Here is an 18,173-nt window from a genome sequence, read left to right as displayed (position 1 = left end):
GCAGGGAATAATATTTGGCAGATTAGCAAGGAGTGTACATTCAACTATCAAAGAATGTGTCCCTTGTTCAGTCCATCAGCATATCTGCCTGAACCTTCGTAGATCGATTCATTGTGGCTTTCCCCAAATCTCTTCATTTTTGGGTCATCAGTTTTCTACTTTCTTCTGGAAAGCTTACAAGCAATGTAAAAAAATATGATTATTTATCACCAATATGCCATGCTGAGGTCTTCTAGATTCTCACATTTTTAATTTAACAACTAGTTGATAACCCGGAGCTGCCTGGGTATTTATTTATCCCAACCTTCCTTCCATGAACCTTGCTGCAATTTCTAATGTTGGATTTTTTCCCCTTACCAGAGGAAGCTCCCTTGTGGAGTACTGTGAAGCCGTTACCATGGCAACTCCACAGCACTGTACAGTAGAGGCCATTTTAAGGAAGTACGGTAGAAGCCGTTTTAAGGCACAACAGGCTGTGTCTTAACGGAACACACACCCTGAGGGGTGTTAGGGGTGTCTTACCCTCACAGTATTTGTTTCCAGAGGCTAAATAACCTGTGTACCAAGTTTGGTTGAAATTGCTCCAGGCGTTCCAGAGTTAGGCTGGAACATACACAGACATTTAGATAACACAAATGGTCATGGACAGCATTTGTGTATTGTTTTTTTTTTTTAAAAAAAACAAGCAACCACAGAACTGAGTGACAGTAAATTACAGACATAATGTAGTAACAGCCTGCGTGATATATGTCCCTTCTGTCTACCTAAAACCTCCTACAAGCCATTTAATTAAGAGATCTTGACAACTGTTATTGTAATATAGGTTTTTCCCCCTCTCTCCTTTTCCTTCTTTCTCCCTACTACAAGTCCTCGCATTTCAAAGGTTTCCTCTGTAGAAAGTTTCCTGGAAAATCCCCAACTTTCTCTGGATCAGGAAGGATATACTTGCAAATGAAATCAAGATCACCGAAACTAAGAAGGGAAAAAAAACCAAGATACTTCTTTCCTAATAACCAGGTGTGTGTGTGCATTTGTGCGTGTGTGCGTGCGTGCGTGTATGCATGAAATAAGCCCATCAAGGAACTTTGAAAATCTTCGTGAGCTTTTTTTTAATTCATTCTCTCATACAAATTGTTTACTGGTAAAATTAACTGTCCTTTCCCAGTTTTAAAAGAGGCAAAATCCTAGAGAGTCTCGGTGAAAACAGAATCCGTTTTAGGGAGCCATGTGAAAAAAAGAGGTGCAGTTTTAATTGTACAGTCACAGCAGAGGTGGGTTCCTACCAGTTCGCACCTATTCGGTAGAACCGGTTCGTCAAATCTACCGAACCGGTTAGAAGAAGTTCCACCAGTGGACCCGGAAAGCAGGCCACACCTACAGAAGAGGTTCCCAAAATTTTTTGAAACCCACCACTGGCAAGGATCTTGTAACTTGACAGCTTTAAGACTTGCATGCTTCAATGCCAGAGTTTCTGAATAGCTATTTGGACTGACCTAAGTACTAACTCATAATTTCATATCCAGTCACATGGGCGGCAAGCCACTCCCATCTGGTCACATGGGTGGCAAGCCACTCCCACAAAGGAGGCCCCACCCACAGAGTAGGTTCCAACAATTTTTGAAACCCACCACTGAGTCACAGCCACTATCCCACAAGCCCCTGGATGAGAAATTGAGAAATATGTTCTTGGAAATGGAAAGCGGCCCCCACCTTTCTTAATAGCTCTCAGCAGATGTCAGCACTTAAGAGATAGATAACTCTATTCATAAGCAAATTCCCTGCAGCAAGATCTGAGCAAAGGTAGATTTGGCCCTCAGCCACAATAGGAATTGCCCAACGTCCCTTCATTTACATCAGCCCAAACTTCAACCAAAGTTAGCTCAGACAAACTCCTAGGATTTGTATATGGCTCCATGGGAGTCTGGCAACAGCCAATAGAAAACATGTTCTTGCACAAGTGCAAAGCCAAAGAGAAAGTATAAATACCCCCCAATCTCGGTCAGCTGCACCAGAGCCCATGTGCTTCTGTTTATCATTAAACCATCTTCCCAACCAGCCTCCATGTTTCCAGTGTCTTTCTCCTGGCTTGGAACTGAACCAGATGGATATTGCTTCCAACAACTGGAAAACTAGTTAGTACACATCTCATTAACCTAATCAGCTGCGTTGTGCCAATAGGATTGTTTTGAAATGTTCCTCCTTGCTCTTAGAAGTAAAGCAGCTTTCAATTCCGCTTATTCCTAAAAAGCCTGCGGTTCAAAGCTATGGCGCGAAATTCAGTACGTGCTAATAAACGATCTTAGACCATTAAAAAAAATCAAGAGTGACGTCTGTTCATCAAGAGGAGCTGTAGGAGAAGGAAGAGAAGTACTGAGATTCTCTTATGTGTGTGTTTCTATGCCGTCACGCGACAGATGGAGTTTGAGACAAGGAGGCTGCTACAAAATTAAATAAATAAATAAGCAAGGATTAAAATAGTCCAAACATGCATTTTATCCAAGGACCAAAATAAGAGTTATGATGGCTCCGTCACATTAGAATGTTTGTTGATACAGATATGCAAGTAATGTTGCCTTATTGAGTTAATATACAGTAGCTGCCCAACTCTTTATTATAATCATAGACCATCTCAAACCCTAAGACATTGGATGGCTTACAGTAACCAGCAGATTTTGTTTTATTTATTTATAGCTCACCTTTATTATTTTTTAATAAACAAGGTGGTGAACGTATCTACATGGGGCAGCCCTTGAAGAGCATTCGGAGACTTCAGCTGGTCCAGAATGCAGCCGCGCGAGCGATTGTGGGTGCACCTCGGTTCACCCACGTAACACCTATCCTCCGCGAGCTGCACTGGCTGCCTATTGGTCTTTGGATACGCTTCAAGGTGCTAGTCGTCACTTATAAAGCCCTTCATGGTATTGGACCTGGGTACTTGAGAGACCGCCTGCTGCCAATTACCTCCACTAGACCGATTAGATCCCACAGATTAGGCCTCCTCCGAATTCCATCTGCCGGCCAATGCCGACTGGCGACTACCCGGAGGAGAGCCTTCTCTGTGGCTGCTCCGACCCTCTGGAACGAGCTCCCTGTGGAGATTCGAACCCTCACCACACTCCAGGCCTTCCGCAAAGCCCTTAAAACTTGGCTGTTCCGACAGGCCTGGGGCTAAAGAGTTTTGCCCCCCTTCTCGAATGGTATGGTTGTTGTGCGTTTTTAAATTTTGTATTGTTATGTCTTGTCTTTTTTATTCCCCTGTCTGTACCCCCTTCCCTGATTGAATTGTGAGCCGCCCTGAGTCCCCTTCGGGGAAAAGGGCAGCATATAAATGTAATCAATCAATCAATCTAATGCTCCTTCTTCTTCCTGTGTTCCCCAACACCGAGATAAACACAAATGCATTAAAACAAGGGTGTCAAACTCAAGGCCCGATGGCCGGATCCGGACCACGGGATACTGAGACATGGCCTGCAGGGCCACCCTGGAAACAGCAAAGGACCAGCCCGTGTGCTTCTGCCAGTGTGGCCCTCCCGAACTCTGTTTCGCTGGCAGAGGGTTGCAGGAGGCTGTGGTAGCTGAAAACAGAGCTCGGGAGCCCGTTTTCACTGGCACAGTACTCAGGCCACCACAGGCGCCAATGGCATGAATGACATTGAGCTGGGCACGCCCGCCCTGACCACACCCACCCTGGGCCCCGGAGGTCAAACACAACCCTAATGTGGCCCTTAATGAAATCGAGTTTGACATCGTTGCATTAAAATAAAACCAAAGCTTATGGCTGTTCTTCTAGAGATGGAAAAGGCTAACCATTGATGCTTGGTGAGGATGAAAGGAAGAGAGGTGGCCATTGATCAAAATGTTGAATGTCCAAGAACGTTCTCAACATCCTTCTACCAGACAAAAGCCATGCAGAAAACAATTCAGCCGATTCAGCCGGTTCACCTCTGACTGCTTCCTAGTGGGGTTTTCTGGAGGAAGCAAGGAATTCCAGTAATTTCAGAGGTTCTGGAGAAATCCAGAGATTACGACTTGAAAAAGATTGTTCCCATACTTCCAGGACCATCACAGGGACTTTGACACCAAAACTGGTTTATATGGTCATTTCAGGGGGAACGGTCTGTACCCAAATGTTCAGAAATCTTAAAGCTGAGCTACACCAGTGTTTCTCAAGCTTGACCGTTTCAAGATATGTGGGACTTCATCTCCCAGAATTCCCCAGCCAGTCTGAGCTAGACCCAAACACAATACGGGTCAACTCAATCTGGATCTACCTTCCAGGGCAGCAACCATGTCTAACCATAATGCAATGTGCACGCGACACAGCTCATGCCCCACGCCCCTGCACACGGCCACACGACACCTCTGTATGCGTGCAACACCCCAACGCCCCATTTTTGCGCCTAGCTCCCTGCAGCCTCCTGGGACCAAAAATGGGCCACACACAAACCCATGCTCCCCCCGCCCCCAATGCTTGCACACGTGATCTCCCACCCCCACACATGCACTCCTGTCTCCAGCATGCGCCCCCGCCCCGCATATTCGGCAGAGACTCGAAAATCACCTGGCCAGCAAAAGGAGCCCGCGCATGAGGGGTGCAGCTGAACTGGGACAAGAGCTCACATGCCCGCAGAGAGGACTCTGCGTTCCACTTATGGCACACATGCCAGAGGTTTGCCATCGTGGTTCTAGGGTTTTAACATGGAAGTTTTTAAATGGGGAGACAGTAAAAGACATGAAACTAGGAATTGCATAATAGGGTTCTCCCTTATCCTACACCAAGGATTTCCAAACTTGGCAACTTTAAGACTTGCAGACTTCAACTCTCATAATTCCTCAACCAGCCATGTCCTTCCTATATGGGTGAAACACTTAAAATGGATAAATGGCATTTAATACACTGAAGCAAAACACGCTTTACTGGGGAAACTGCTGCAAAAGAAAAACTATTCTAATCCATGAAAATTTCCATTTAATAGAAATATACTGGATTTCTACTGCCGGTAGATTAAATTCTTTCCCAGAAAGCTATTAAGTTAAAAAAAATCCAATAAACCAATTCACTTCACCCAAAGAGAAAGAGTTCATCTGCTTTATGACAAAATGCAGAATATAGCTTATTCTTGGACTTTTAGACTTTTTTTTATTAGCTTCTTGCATCTTAAGGAAACTTCCTGGGTTTTAAATGAAGCTTTCTAACTTTAAAACACTTTGAATTAAAATTGCTGTTTCATTCTATCATTTATTCTAATCTTTTAGCATTATCCTTAGGCCTAATGTTTCATAATTGCTTTGAGAAGAAAAATAGGGTTGATTTGATTAGGCAAAAAATACAAACACACAGATGGGGGAAGGGATGCTACTGTATGTTGTCACTGCACAAATGGATGTACCGTATTTTTTGGAGTATAAGACGCTACGAAGTATAAAACTCACCTAGCTTTTGGCGAGGAAAACAAGAAAAAAAATCTACCTCTGCCTCCCAGCAATTTGCCCACTTGTTGCAAACAACCTGTTTCAGTCTCAATTTAGTCTGATTAGCACAAGGGGAAAAATATCTGCCTCTCCCTCCCAGCAATTTGCCTCTTTGCAGCAAATAGCATGTTTCAGTCTCAATTTCAGCACAGCCCGATTAGCACAAGCATTTGATTGTCGGTTGGATCGGCCTGCAGGAATTGCCATAGCCTATTGCTGCCTCTGCGCATCCCATTTTCAGCCTCCGCACAGCCCGTTTTTGGCCTCTGCGCACCCCATTTTTTGCCTGTTACGGGGGGCTCGCGGAGGCCAAAAATAGGGCCCGTGGAGGAGGCAATAGGCAATGGCAATCCTTGCAGACTGAAACGGCTGATGGTCGGGAGGCCGATCCAACCTACAATCAGCTGTTCATGGAAAATAGGGCCCGTGGAGGCAGCAATAGGCAATGGCAATCCCTGCAGACTGAAACGGCTGATGGTCGGGAGGCCGATCCAACCTACAATCAGCTGTTCATGCTAATCAGGCTGTGCTGAAGCACGCTGTTTGCTGTTTCTGCAAGGAAGCAAATTGCTGGGAGCAGAGGCCAAAGGGGTGGGAACCAGCGGGTGGGTGGGACTACATTCGGTGTATAAGACTCACCCAAATTTTCACCCACTTTGGGGGAGGGAGTGCATCTTATACTCCGAAAAATATGGTAAATTATGAAACTAATCTGTGTTGACATCATGTTGCATTGAGAGCATCAAGGTTGCTGCAGCTCTGAATGCAATTCATAAGACTATAAATGGGGTTGGATGAGTTCACACAATGTTACTGAGTACGCCTCAACATGGGTTTGGTTTTGGCTAAGCTGTTGTGAGTGTAACTCATTGTGGTTTATTCAATCAAACATGTTTAATCACACCATTGTTTTCAATATTGTGGCAGCCACCCTTAAGAATCAGATTTCAAATTAATAAATAAGAAGTATGGCATATGCATTTTGATCATCACACCTCAGTAACTGGAATTAGTCAGATTTTTAAAAAATCTGATTAGAGGAAAGAAAAAACAGCACATGGGTAATTATCATAAAATTTATAATCTATAAGCTAATGTCCATAAAAAAATACCTACTGATGATGCCTCTTTCTGGGAAATTTTTAGGAGTTTAATGGAGTCTGAATGCCAAATCCCATGTTTGTAAGCTAAACTGGGAGGGGGGGAAAGGGGAAAAAACTTTATGCAGACAAGAGCAAAACCACTTCAAGGAAGGTGAATTCAACTCAAAGGCAACCATGCCTTTTTTAAAGTCAGTGGAAACCCTCTGGTGGCCTTCTCAAACAGGTTAAGTACCCTATTTTTCGGAGTATAAGATGCACCTGAGTATACGATACACCAAGATTTTGAAGAGGCAAATTTTTTAAAAAAGTTTTTGCACTCTGCAGACCTTCCCAAAACGGCCCGGTTTTTGTCAAAAAAAGGGCATGCATAGCCCTTTTAGGTGGCTTGTAGAGTGCTCCTGGGCGCTGGGGGAGGGGGGGCAAAAACAAGCAAATAACGGCCCATTTTTTATTCATTTTTGCCCTCCCCAGCCCCCAGGAGCACTCTCAAAGCCCCCTAAAGGCTATGCACGGCCTTTTTTGCGAAGGGGGAAGGGTTTCAGGAGACAAAAAATGCTGTATTTGGTGTATAAGACGCACCCAGATTTTCACCCGCTTTTTTGAAGGAAAAGGTGCATCTTACAGTAAATCAGATCAAGATATAACCCAGATGAGAGACATTAATGTATCTTAATCTTGGCAACTTTAAGACATGGGGACTTCGATCCCCAGAATTCTCCAGCCAGAATATCTGGCTGAGGAATTCTGGGAACTGAAGTCCCACCGGTATCTTAAAGTTGCCAAGGTTGAGATAGATTGCACTTGGGTGTCCCTTGAATAAAGACAAAACAGGAAATTTGAGGCTACACTTTTTCTCTCCTCCCTTTTCCTTAGAGGCAGGGAAGTGTGGATGTGGTAGCAAAAATACAAAATAAGATCCTTTAGCGTAACCCCACGGAATTACAGGAATTGACAGATCAGATTAAGGCCACTGGTTTAGGATAATCCAGGAGTCTGGCCCAGGCAGGGCAACTCCTATTTGCTTTTCAACAGGGTGAATCAACCAGGCCTGGGACCAGAAATGTCAGGAACGTTAAAAGCATCTCACTCACCACCCTGGCCCGCCTCTACCCCACCCTTCAGGGCTATTATGAAGGACCCATCTTCCCTACCCGAGAACAGGGGTCGCCAGTATTTCAGATCTCAGGGACCCCTGAATTTGTAATTTTAAACCCGTGGATCACTAGTAGTATGATCTGCCTAATGACCGGCTGGGTGGGCGTGGCAAGGTGGTCATGTGACTGGGTGGGTGTGGCCAACTCGGTGTCACTCACGTCGAGGGGCGTCTTGCCAGCCTCTACGCGCCACTCCTCGCCCGGACTCCTTAGGGCCCCAACAGGAAGCAGTTGTTGGAGCTAAGCAGCCACCATGAGAAAGAGTTGGCAAAACAGCTCAGTTCAAATTGGATCTGACCGAGGAGGAAGCTCAGCAGGCGCACCTCACTGAGGACTACGAGCATAGGCAGAGGGAAGACCTACGGGAGTGCAAGGCCAGGTACCAGCGCTTGGAGGCTCACTGAGCTGAGATGGTCAGCCAGTTCTAGGCCATGATGCAGTCCCACTGGAACGAGGCCCTCCAGCTCTTTGCCACCAGTGGTGCTTCTCTCCAGCCTTTGCCCAAAGCCCCATACCAGTAGGCTGAAGCAGACCCCAAGTCGGAATTTCTGCCCCCCCCCGACCTGCATAAAAAGACCCCAAGGGGGAGACTCTCTGCAGCAACACAAATGTTTGTTGCACATATCCAGCTCAGGGGGCATAGTTTGAGGCCCCCTGATTCAGTGCGTGAGCCGACAAATGCACGCACGACAAAACCGCGGTGCTAAACCCTCACCCCTCTCCAGGCCTTCCGGAAAGCCGTCAAAACCTGGCTGTGCCGGCAGGCCTGGGGTTGATGAGTTCCCCTCCCCTCTCGACTTGTATGGCTGTATGACTCTTGTGTATTTTAATTATATGTATTGTGTTTGTATCCCCTTTTCCCTTTTGAGTTGTTCGCCGCCCTGAGTCCCTCCCGGAGAAGGGCGGCATACAAATAAATTAAATCTGAATCTGAATCTGACATCATCAACGAGGCGACAACAGCGCGGCGATAGAAGCGCAATTTAAGTTAAGGTAAGGGTTTGGTTTAGGGTTAGGTTTAGGTTTACAGTGCGCTTCTGTCGCTGCGCTTCAGCGCTCATTCATCGGCACGCTTTAGAACTCACGGTTTAGTCACCGCGGTTTAGTCAGGCGCGCTTTTGTCGTTCGCCCTTTTGTCGGTGAACCGATTCAGTGCAATATAAAAAATGCAAATAATTTTTCTGTGGACCACCAAAATTTTCTCGCAGACCACCAGTAGTTCACGGACCACCAGTTGGTGACCGCTGCCCTAGAACACGTATTTCACTTATCTCAGAAAAGACCATCCTAATATTGGGGGTGAATAGAAGCCGGGATTCCACCAGGAAATAAACTTTGTTCATTTCCTCCTTTGTCTGCTTGATAAGCTCCTTTGAGGAACAGTCCGTTTCATTCACTTCTCTTTCCTGCGTGATTTCAGTTTAATAAAAGAACTGAGTTCCTAGCTGGGAGTGGCTGGGTAGGGAGAGTGCAGGACCAAGTTATAGATGAGCCCAAAATTTCCTTTGCTAAACAAAAGGGTTGTTAAGTGAGTTTTAACCCATTTTACGACCCTTCTTGACACAGTTGTGAATCGCTGCAAATTGCTAAATTAGTAACAAGGTTAAGTGAACCTGGTTCCCTCATTGATTTAGCTTGTCAGAAGGTTGCAACAGACACAATCACATGACCCTGGAACCGTCATAAATATGAGTCAGATGCCAAGTGTCTGAATTTTGATACTGCAATGGTCGTTAAGCGTGAAAAATGGTCATGAATCGCTTTTTCAATGCCATTAGAAATTCGAAGTTTTAGGTATACGTTCACATAGTTATTCTTTTTCTTCGCCATTCTTATATTATTATTATTCCATTTAAAAGGTTATAAGGTACACATTCCAAATTATACCTTATAACCTTTTAAATGGAATAATAATAATATAAGAATGGCAAAGAAAAAGAATAACTATGTGAACGTATACCCATAACTGTATGTAAGAGAATAAATGACAGTAAAAATATAAAGCACAATATAGGTAAATAATACTTGATCATAAGTAGCTAAGTATAAATAAATAAAGAAATGTATATAAAAATGGATAATGAATAACGAGATTATGAACGCAAGATAGAAATGTACAGAAGGGAAAACACTAACTGCAAAGAAACCGATTCGGAACTGCTGTATGATATACGATGGAACTCATCGTTCCTATGTTGTTTTTAAGTTATGTGGTTATTTTTGTTAATGTGTTTATGTGCTCTGTTGATGTGCTTATGTGTATAAAATAAAAATTCTTAAAAAATAAAAAAATAAAAAGAAATTCGAATGGCACTAAACAAATGATTCTGAGCCAAGAACTACCTGTAGATGAAATTAAATACCGTGTTTCAGGGTCTTATTTTTTTTTGACCCCCGAAATAAGCGCTTGGCCTTATTTTCGGGGAGGTCTTATTATTTTTGAGGTGCAGGAAGCAGCGAGCGTGGTCACTTCATGGCTGCTGCTGCGTTGCAATATTTTTGGGGAGGGCTTATTTTTTGCCGGGGAGGGCTTATTTTAGCACATGCGCTCAAAGGCCCAATTGGGCTTATTATCCGGGAAGGTCTTATTTTCAGGGAAAGAGGGTATAACTCGACACCCAATTTTTAAGGTACCAAATTATACTTGAAATCCCATTTAAAGGCTCACCTTGTTTTTAAAAAAGCTTCCCACACGCAGGCTTTCCTTTCTTCCCTTGACTTTTCAAAAAAATGTTGTGATACTGTTCTAAATACTAAAAAAAAACAAAACCTTAGAGTTTAGAGTTTTATTTCATTTGTATGCCGCCCTTTTCCCTGAAGGGACTCAGGGCGGCTCACAACTCAAGCAAAGGAAGGGGGATACAGACCGTTGACAACACAAAACAATACATAATTAAAAAGCGCAACAATCATACCATTCGAGATAGGGGCAATGATTCTCTAGCCCCAGGCCTGTTGGAACAGCCAGGTTTTAAGGGCCTTGCGGAAGGCCTGGAGTGTGGTGAGGGTTCGAATCTCCATGGGGAGTTCGTTCCAGAGGGTCGGAGCAGCAACAGAGAAGGCTCTCCTCCGGGTAGTCGCCAGTCGACACTGGCCGGCGGATGGAATTCGGAGGAGGCCTAGTCTGTGGGATCTAATCGATCTGGTGGAGGTAATTGGCAGCAGGCGGTACTCTCAAGAACCTTATAGAGGTTCCTGTGTAAAACCCAGGAGAAATTATGAAAGAAAGCTATAAATAAGACCCTGCTTCTCTACTGCAAGAGAAGAGATTGCTAAAAGCAAAGGCTACCCACCCACCCCCCCTTTGTGGAAACTTGGTGAACAGCGAAACTCAAGCTGAATCGTGCAAGGAATATCGCTTGATTAAATGCTGCCAGGATATAATATGCAACTTTATACATTCATTTTTTTAAAATTTCTGAACAAAGAAGAGCATGCAGCGTGGATTTTTTTTAACATGGGTTTTATTTTTGCCTTGGAACTCTTCCCACCAAACATGAGTGATGACATCATTTCCAAAAAGGAAAAAAAAATAAGAAGGATTTTGGTAAAGCATCTTAGCCTGTGAAAAACAGATTGAGCCAAAGCATGCTGGAATGGGAGTAGAGAAAGCACCCTATTATTCTGCCAGCTAATGAGGGCACACAGCCTTCTAACTACAGAGGAAGGGCCCTTCCAGGTAGAACTACAAAAACAACACTGCTCCAATTTTGGGTAGCAAAAACATGAGAAGCCTCTACTACAGTGTTCAGAAAAAGAGCCGTCAACTCTCACGACTAGAAAAATCCAGCTTTGATAAGGATTTCCTTTCCTTGCAACGTAGAAAGAAACCCAAACTAAACAAAACAATGGTTTTTATGTCCCTGAAACTGAACTGAACCATTCACTTCTCACTCTTTAGCTGACTACATATGGGCAGCCCACGGATTTATTGAAAGTAAGGGGAGGGGGGAACTCCCCAGTCACTACAGATGTTACGCAATCATAACTGTATAAAGAAAGTATTTAATGTGATCATTCATAATATGCAGAGCATTTCTGGTAAACCCTGTGCTGCATTGCCCAGAACCACACAGGAAAAAGAAAGTAGTTGGAAACAACTTAAAAGTGGAGCCTTCGAACTACACTTAAGATTGGGGGGGAAAAAAATATTGAATTAAAATTCAATTACGGAATTGAAAAATAGCCAGTTTGGTTTAGCAGTGAAGGCACAATCAGGCTAAAAAAGCAGGAACCAGGGAGTTCTAGTCCTGCCTTCGGAGGTGAAAAACCAGCTAGGTGACTTAGGGCCAGTCGCTCCCTCTCAACCCAGCCCAGCCTACCTCACAGGGTTATTGTTCTGAGGAAAATAAGAGGAAGAGGTACTAGGTATGCTTGCTTTCTATTTATAAAAATAATAAAGGTTAAAAAATAAATACATTTTAGCAATCCCATTAACAGAGCCTTTTTTTTCTCCCACGAACGACAAATACCAAAATTTGCTGGTAACCACCTCTGGTTAACATCTTTTTAAAGGATGGGAATCTCACAGTAAATGTGAGTATATTTCAGCGAAACAAATTATGGGCATGTTGAAATCAAGTTCTTTGGGCGTGAAAGAACACAATCTATCCTCCAGGGAAATGCAAATTAAAGCATAAATCATAAGAATTTTCTTTTTTAAAAAAAATAAATGTTCACTGCTTGTAGATGGGCCTTAATGATTAGAGAAGACTACAGCGTTAAAACACAAGTAAAAGAAGATTTCCAGATGCAGACGGTTGCCAGTTTAAAAGATCCAGAAACGCCTTTCTAGCATTCCTTGGTTTGCTTTCCACCACAATCCTAATCCAGTTTAATTCACTGTTGTAATATAGTTCGTGTCCTGTCTTTTCTCAACATTGGCCTCATGGTCGACCCACAGGAACTTCACAATTCACACACAATTTAGATTAATTTTAGTCAAAGGTAATTCTGAAACAACCATCATAAGCCCAGGTTAGGGCAGTGATTGAATAACATGAATGTCTGTCAATCCTATCAACTTTGGATAGATTTTATGATTACCTCCATAGCAACAGACTTCAGTCATTTAGAATAGAACAAAATATCAGAGTTGGAAGGGACCTTGGAGGTCTTCTAGTCCAACCCCCTGCTTAAGCAGGAAGCCCTATACCATTTCAGACAAATGGTTGTCCAATCACTTCTTAAAAACTTCCAGTGCTTTGGTGAATGTGTATCATGTATGGGTTACTTTTAGAGGGGGGGGGATTTGCACTTTGTGTAACCTTTTTTTCCTCTGTGCATCTTGGATTTGTCTTAATGTGGTCAGTTGATAATGGTTGTTAACCACGTTTCAGGGGGGTAACGAGAATGGCCACATATACCGCATTTACCCTATGACTATTGTTAAGTGTTGTACCTTATGATTCTTGACCAATGTATCTTTTCTTTTATGCACACTGAGAGCTTATGCACCAAAGACAAATTCCTTGTGTGCCCAATCACACTTGACCAATAAAGAATTCTATTCCATTCTATTCTATTCATCCCATACATCCACATCGGGAGAGCATGCAGCAAAGTCATCAAATACAAGATTAATCAGTGGAACAACTTGCCTCCAGAAGTTGCCAATGCTCCAACACTGGAAATCTTTAAGAAGATGTTGGATAGCCATTTGTCTGAAGTTAGTGTAGGGTTTCCCGCCTAGGCAGAGGGCTGGACTAGAAGGCCTCCAAGGCCCCTTTTCCAACTCTGTTATTCTGTGTAGTTCTAAGATTTACAATTGGGTTGCATTTCCGTTTTCCTTACAACAGGCGAAGGGAAGAGGCCGTCAGCTGGGCTGAAGAGGGGAAACTCCACGCAGATCCAGAACAATTGTGTGTGGGGAAGGGGAGATCCCTCCAAGAACTACCCCACCCCAACAAAACTCCCTTCCTGGTTTGAAGGAAAGGCACCTCCGCGTATTTCCTTAAAGCTCGTCACGAGTTCGCGTCTGAGGGGCTCCCACTTCCTGGCAGCCAACAACCTGTTTCATGTCTTTCTTCCCAACTGCCCAGAAACTCGGACTTACAAAGGGAGGAGGGGGGAGAGGGGGGGGAGAACCATGAGGGTCGCTGGTCCCTCGCTCTCCAAATCACGCCCCTTCGAGCCAAAGGATCGACGGCCTCGAGGGACCCTAACTGCCGACCCCCGCCGCGCCCCCTTTTTCCAAGGGAAAAAGCAGCTTGCGCGTAAAAACCCCGCCGGGCAAAGCGCTTCAGCGCGCCCGTGCCAAACTCCTCACGCGGGGGTCGCCTTTCCCGCCCCGGGGGCCCCTCGCCATGCGGGCGGATCGGGGGGCTGCGGGGGGAAGGGGGCTCAGCAGAGGGATCCCACCGGAGCAAGTTCAGAAACTTCTCCAAAGAGGCTTTCCTTCCCCCCACCCCTTCCAGCCTGGGGAAGGTTTTCTTCCCCCACCCCTCCTGGCGCTTCTTCTCAATGTCTGGAGCGCCCCCTCCTCACGCTTCCCACCCTCCTCGCCTCCAGATCCTGGGGAGGATTGGGGGGGCAGAGAAATGGGGGGGGAAGGGTCCGTCGACCCCGCGCCCGCCAAAGCGAAAATCCGGGCCAAAAAGCGCCTTTCCGCCCAATGCAAAGCAAGCCTCCCCGTGCGCGCGCGCGCCCGGGCCCACCTCTCCCGATTGCAAGGCGAGGAAGAGGGGGGGGGGGAAGGCTTGGAAGAAAGAGGAGCTGAAAGCCCCCTACCCCACCCACCCGCCTTCCGCACCGCCCGAGGGCAGCCGGCCGCTTGCTTTGTACCTTGATGCAGACCAGATCGGGACCTTCCGACATGTCTCCACCGAGAGAGAAAGGCGAGAGAGAAACCCCAAACGCAGGAAGTTGGCCGCGCGCCGGCCCGCCTGGCTTTCTTTTCTTCTTTGCTTTTCTTTCCCTCCCTTCTTTTTCCCGGCTGCTGTGGCTGCGTCTTTCCGCCCGCTGTATTTCGGCTGCCTGGCTTGGCTTCCTTTCCCCGCAAAAGCAGCGCCTCGGCCGGCCGGGCGAAGGCGCTCTCTCGCTCTCTTTGGATATGTGTGTCTCACGGCGCGGCGCCTCCGATCACCGGCGAGCCGCCCGCGCGCGCCCCAGCCAGCCCGGAGGGGGCCCTCGCATGGCTCGGAGCGCGGGGCAGGGGGGGGGCTTCCAACGCCAGCCTTCCCCGCTCGGCCCGGGCCCGCCGCGCAACGATGCCCCGGCGGGAGAAGGAAAGAGAGAGAGCTCGAGGCGGCGGCGGCGGCTCCTCCGCTCACCGACCTGGAGAGTTTCCTAGGCTGAAAAAGTGACGCGAGTTCCCGGCATCGGCTCTGCCCTCTTAAAGGAGCCGGCCCGGCAGGAAATGGGAAAGCAGCGAGAGCTCCGGTTGCCGGAAAAGAAACCAGAGCGGGGAGGGGGGCGGGGGGAGATTGGGGAGGGGGGGTTGCCTCGGGGAGGGGGAGGGACGGAAGGAAGGAAGCGGGAAGGGGCGCGGAGGGGCTTTTGCAAGCTGTTGTTATTAGTATTGTTATTATTAATGACAATAATAAATTTCTTTTATTCATTAAACATGAAACTCAGCCAGCTGAACATTCGAAAATGCATCGCAAATACCATTGACTGGTACTGATGGTTGAATTGAATTGAATTGAATTGATTGCACTTATATGCCGCCCTTTTCCCCCGGAGGGGACTCAGGGCGGCTCACAATCCAAGTCAGGGAAGGGGATACAAATAAGGGATAAAAAGACAAACAAAACAATACACAATTTAAAAGCACACAACAACCATACCATTCGAGGGGGGGGGGCAAAAACTCGTTGCTGCCAGCATCCTAGGTATCAACCAAGTACCACCTTCTTCATCATCATCTTCCTTCTCCTCCTCTTCCTCTTTTTCCTCTTCATTATTATTATTATTGTTGTTGTTGTTGTACAATTGTATCACAGCGGCCAGTTGTTTCGCCGGATTTGGCATTGGTTACTAGTCGGGCCCCACCCAGGGGCCTAGGACGTCGTAACGTATTTTCGTAATATGCGTGCAGATCCAAGCAGTGCGGCTTTTTGCATTTGACTGATGGTGATTTTGTCAATTTTTAACTGTTTTAAATGTAATTCCAGTGCTTTTGGAATAGCACCCAGTGTGCCAATTACCACTGGAATTACCACTGCTGGTTTGTGCCATAGTCGTTGAATTTCGATTTTTAAGTCCTGGTATCTTGCAAATTATTATTATTGTTGTTGTTGTTGTACAATTGTATCACAGCGGCCAGTTGTTTCGCCGGATTTGGCATTGGTTACTAGTCGGGCCCCACCCAGGGGCCTAGGACGTCGTAATGTATTTTCGTAATATGCGTGCAGATCCAAGCAGTGCGGCTTTTTGCATTTGACTGATGGTGATTTTGTCAATTTTTAACTGTTTTAAATGTAATTCCAGTGCTTTTGGAATAGCACCCAGTGTGCCAATTACCACTGGAATTATCACTGCTGGTTTGTGCCATAGTCGTTGAATTTCGATTTTTAAGTCCTGGTATCTTGCGATTTTTTCATGTTCCTTCTCGGCGACCCTGCTATCACCTGGTATTGCGATGTCTATGATTGTGACCTTATTTTTCTCAACCAGTGTGATGTCTGGTGTATTATGCGCCAGTATTTTGTCGGTTTGTATACGGAAATCCCACAAGATCTTGACCATCTGATTTTCTGTGACTTTTTCAGGCTGATGTTCCCACCAGTTTGTTGCTGTTTTAATATTATAATTTTTGCACAAATTCCAATGGATCATTTGTGCTACTGAATTGTGCCGCAATTTATAATCAGTCTGCGCGATTTTTTTACAGCAGCTGAGTATGTGATCAACAGTTTCGTCAGCTTCTTTGCAAAGTCTGCATTTGGCATCATCAGAGGATTTTTCGATTTTGGCCTTAATGGCATTTGTGCGGATAGCTTGTTCTTGCGCAGCCAGGATTAGTGACTCTGTTTCTTTCTTTAATGTACCTGTTTTTAACCATAACCAAGTTTGTTCCCTGTCCACTTTATCTTTTATTTTTTCCAGAAATTGACCATGCAGTGCTTTGTTCTGCCAACTCTCCATTCTTGATTTTATCACATCTTTTCTGTATTCTTGTTTTGTCTGTTGGGCCTTCAGTAGATTTTTGTTCTTTACTTCGATTAATAGATGTTCTTGACTTTCTTTTAAATAATCAGCCAGTGCATGTTTTTCTTCTTCAACTGTTTGCTTCACTTGTAATAATCCTCTGCCACCTGATTTTCGGGGCAGATATAGTCTATCAGTATCACCACGTGGATGTAAACTGTAGTGCATTGTCATTAGTTTCCTGGTTTTTCGGTCCAAAAGGTCCAAATCAGCTTGTGTCCAGTTAACTATGCCAGCTGGGTATCTTATAACTGGTATTGCCCAGGTATTTATGGCCTTGATTGTATTTCCACCATTCAATTTAGATTTCAAAATTTTCCTAACTCTGTTGGTGTACTCTCGTCTGACAATAGTTTTTACTTCTCCATGCTTGATGTTATCCAACTGCAGAATGCCTAAGTATTTGTAGGCTTCATTTTCTTTGCATTTAATTAGTTGGCCATTGGGCATTTCAATTCCCTCAGATGCAGTGATTTTGCCTCTTTTTATGGATACAGTGGCGCATTTTTCCATGCCAAACTGCATTGAAATATCGGTGCTGAATACTCGGACTGTATTTGTCAATGATTGGATTTCTATTTCTGACTTTCCGTAGAGTTTCAAATCATCCATATATAGTAAATGCGAAATTTTTTCGGCTTTTTTGGCTGTTTGGTAGCCTAATTTCATTTTTTTTAAGATTACTGATAGTGGGATCATTGCGATGATGAAGAGAAGAGGTGAAAGTGAATCACCCTGGAAAATTCCTCGCTTGATATTAACCATTCCGTAGCTCTCATTCCCTACTGCCAACTCAGTTCTCCATTGTTTCATTGCCTTTTCAGTAAAGGATGTAATATTTTTGCTAATGCCAGTTGTTTCTAAGCATTTTATGATCCAACTATGTGGCAGTGAGTCAAATGCCTTTTTGTAATCAATCCAGACCATATTCAAGTTTGTTTTTCTGTTCTTACAATTTTCTAATATCATTTTATCAATTAGAAGCTGATCTTTTGTGCCCCTGCTCCTTCTTTTGTTGCCTTTTTGCTCTACTGGCAAGATGTTGTTTGTTTCCAAATAATCCATCATGTTATCTGCAATAATGCCTGTGAGTAATTTGAAGGTTGTTGGCAAGCATGTTATTGGTCTGTAGTTTTCAGGTGTTGTTCCTTTAGTTGGATCTTTCTGAATCAAGTATGTTTTTCCAGTTGTCAACCATTCATCAATTTGGCCCTTTTGTAAAATTTCATTCAGTTGCCTGGCCAATATTGCATGTAAACTGGTCAGATATTTGAGCCAGAAACCATGTAATTGG

General features: G+C 44.8%; 1 protein-coding gene across 2 annotated transcripts in view; it reads right to left on the bottom strand.

Annotated features, from left to right (window-relative positions):
• ETV6 (ETS variant transcription factor 6) overlaps window positions 1-18,173 on the bottom strand; it is a 173,272-nt gene that overhangs the window by 130,041 nt on the left and 25,058 nt on the right. The window contains exon 1 of one of the 2 annotated variants that reach the window (XM_087722240.1): window positions 14,513-15,006. The exons of the other annotated variant lie outside the window; for it this stretch is intronic. Coding sequence (XP_087578366.1) covers window positions 14,513-14,545 — 33 coding nt within the window. The 5' untranslated portion in view covers window positions 14,546-15,006. Of the gene's footprint in view, window positions 1-14,512; window positions 15,007-18,173 lie in introns of those variants that run through there. 2 annotated transcript variants of the gene reach the window in all.

The sequence above is a fragment of the Thamnophis sirtalis genome, unplaced genomic scaffold (assembly GCF_051295495.1).
Source record: "Thamnophis sirtalis isolate CommonGarterSnake01/CBP01778 unplaced genomic scaffold, rThaSir2_p1.2 scaffold_9, whole genome shotgun sequence".
Lineage (NCBI taxonomy): Eukaryota > Metazoa > Chordata > Lepidosauria > Squamata > Natricidae > Thamnophis > Thamnophis sirtalis.
This window is presented reverse-complemented; position numbering and strand designations above follow the sequence as displayed.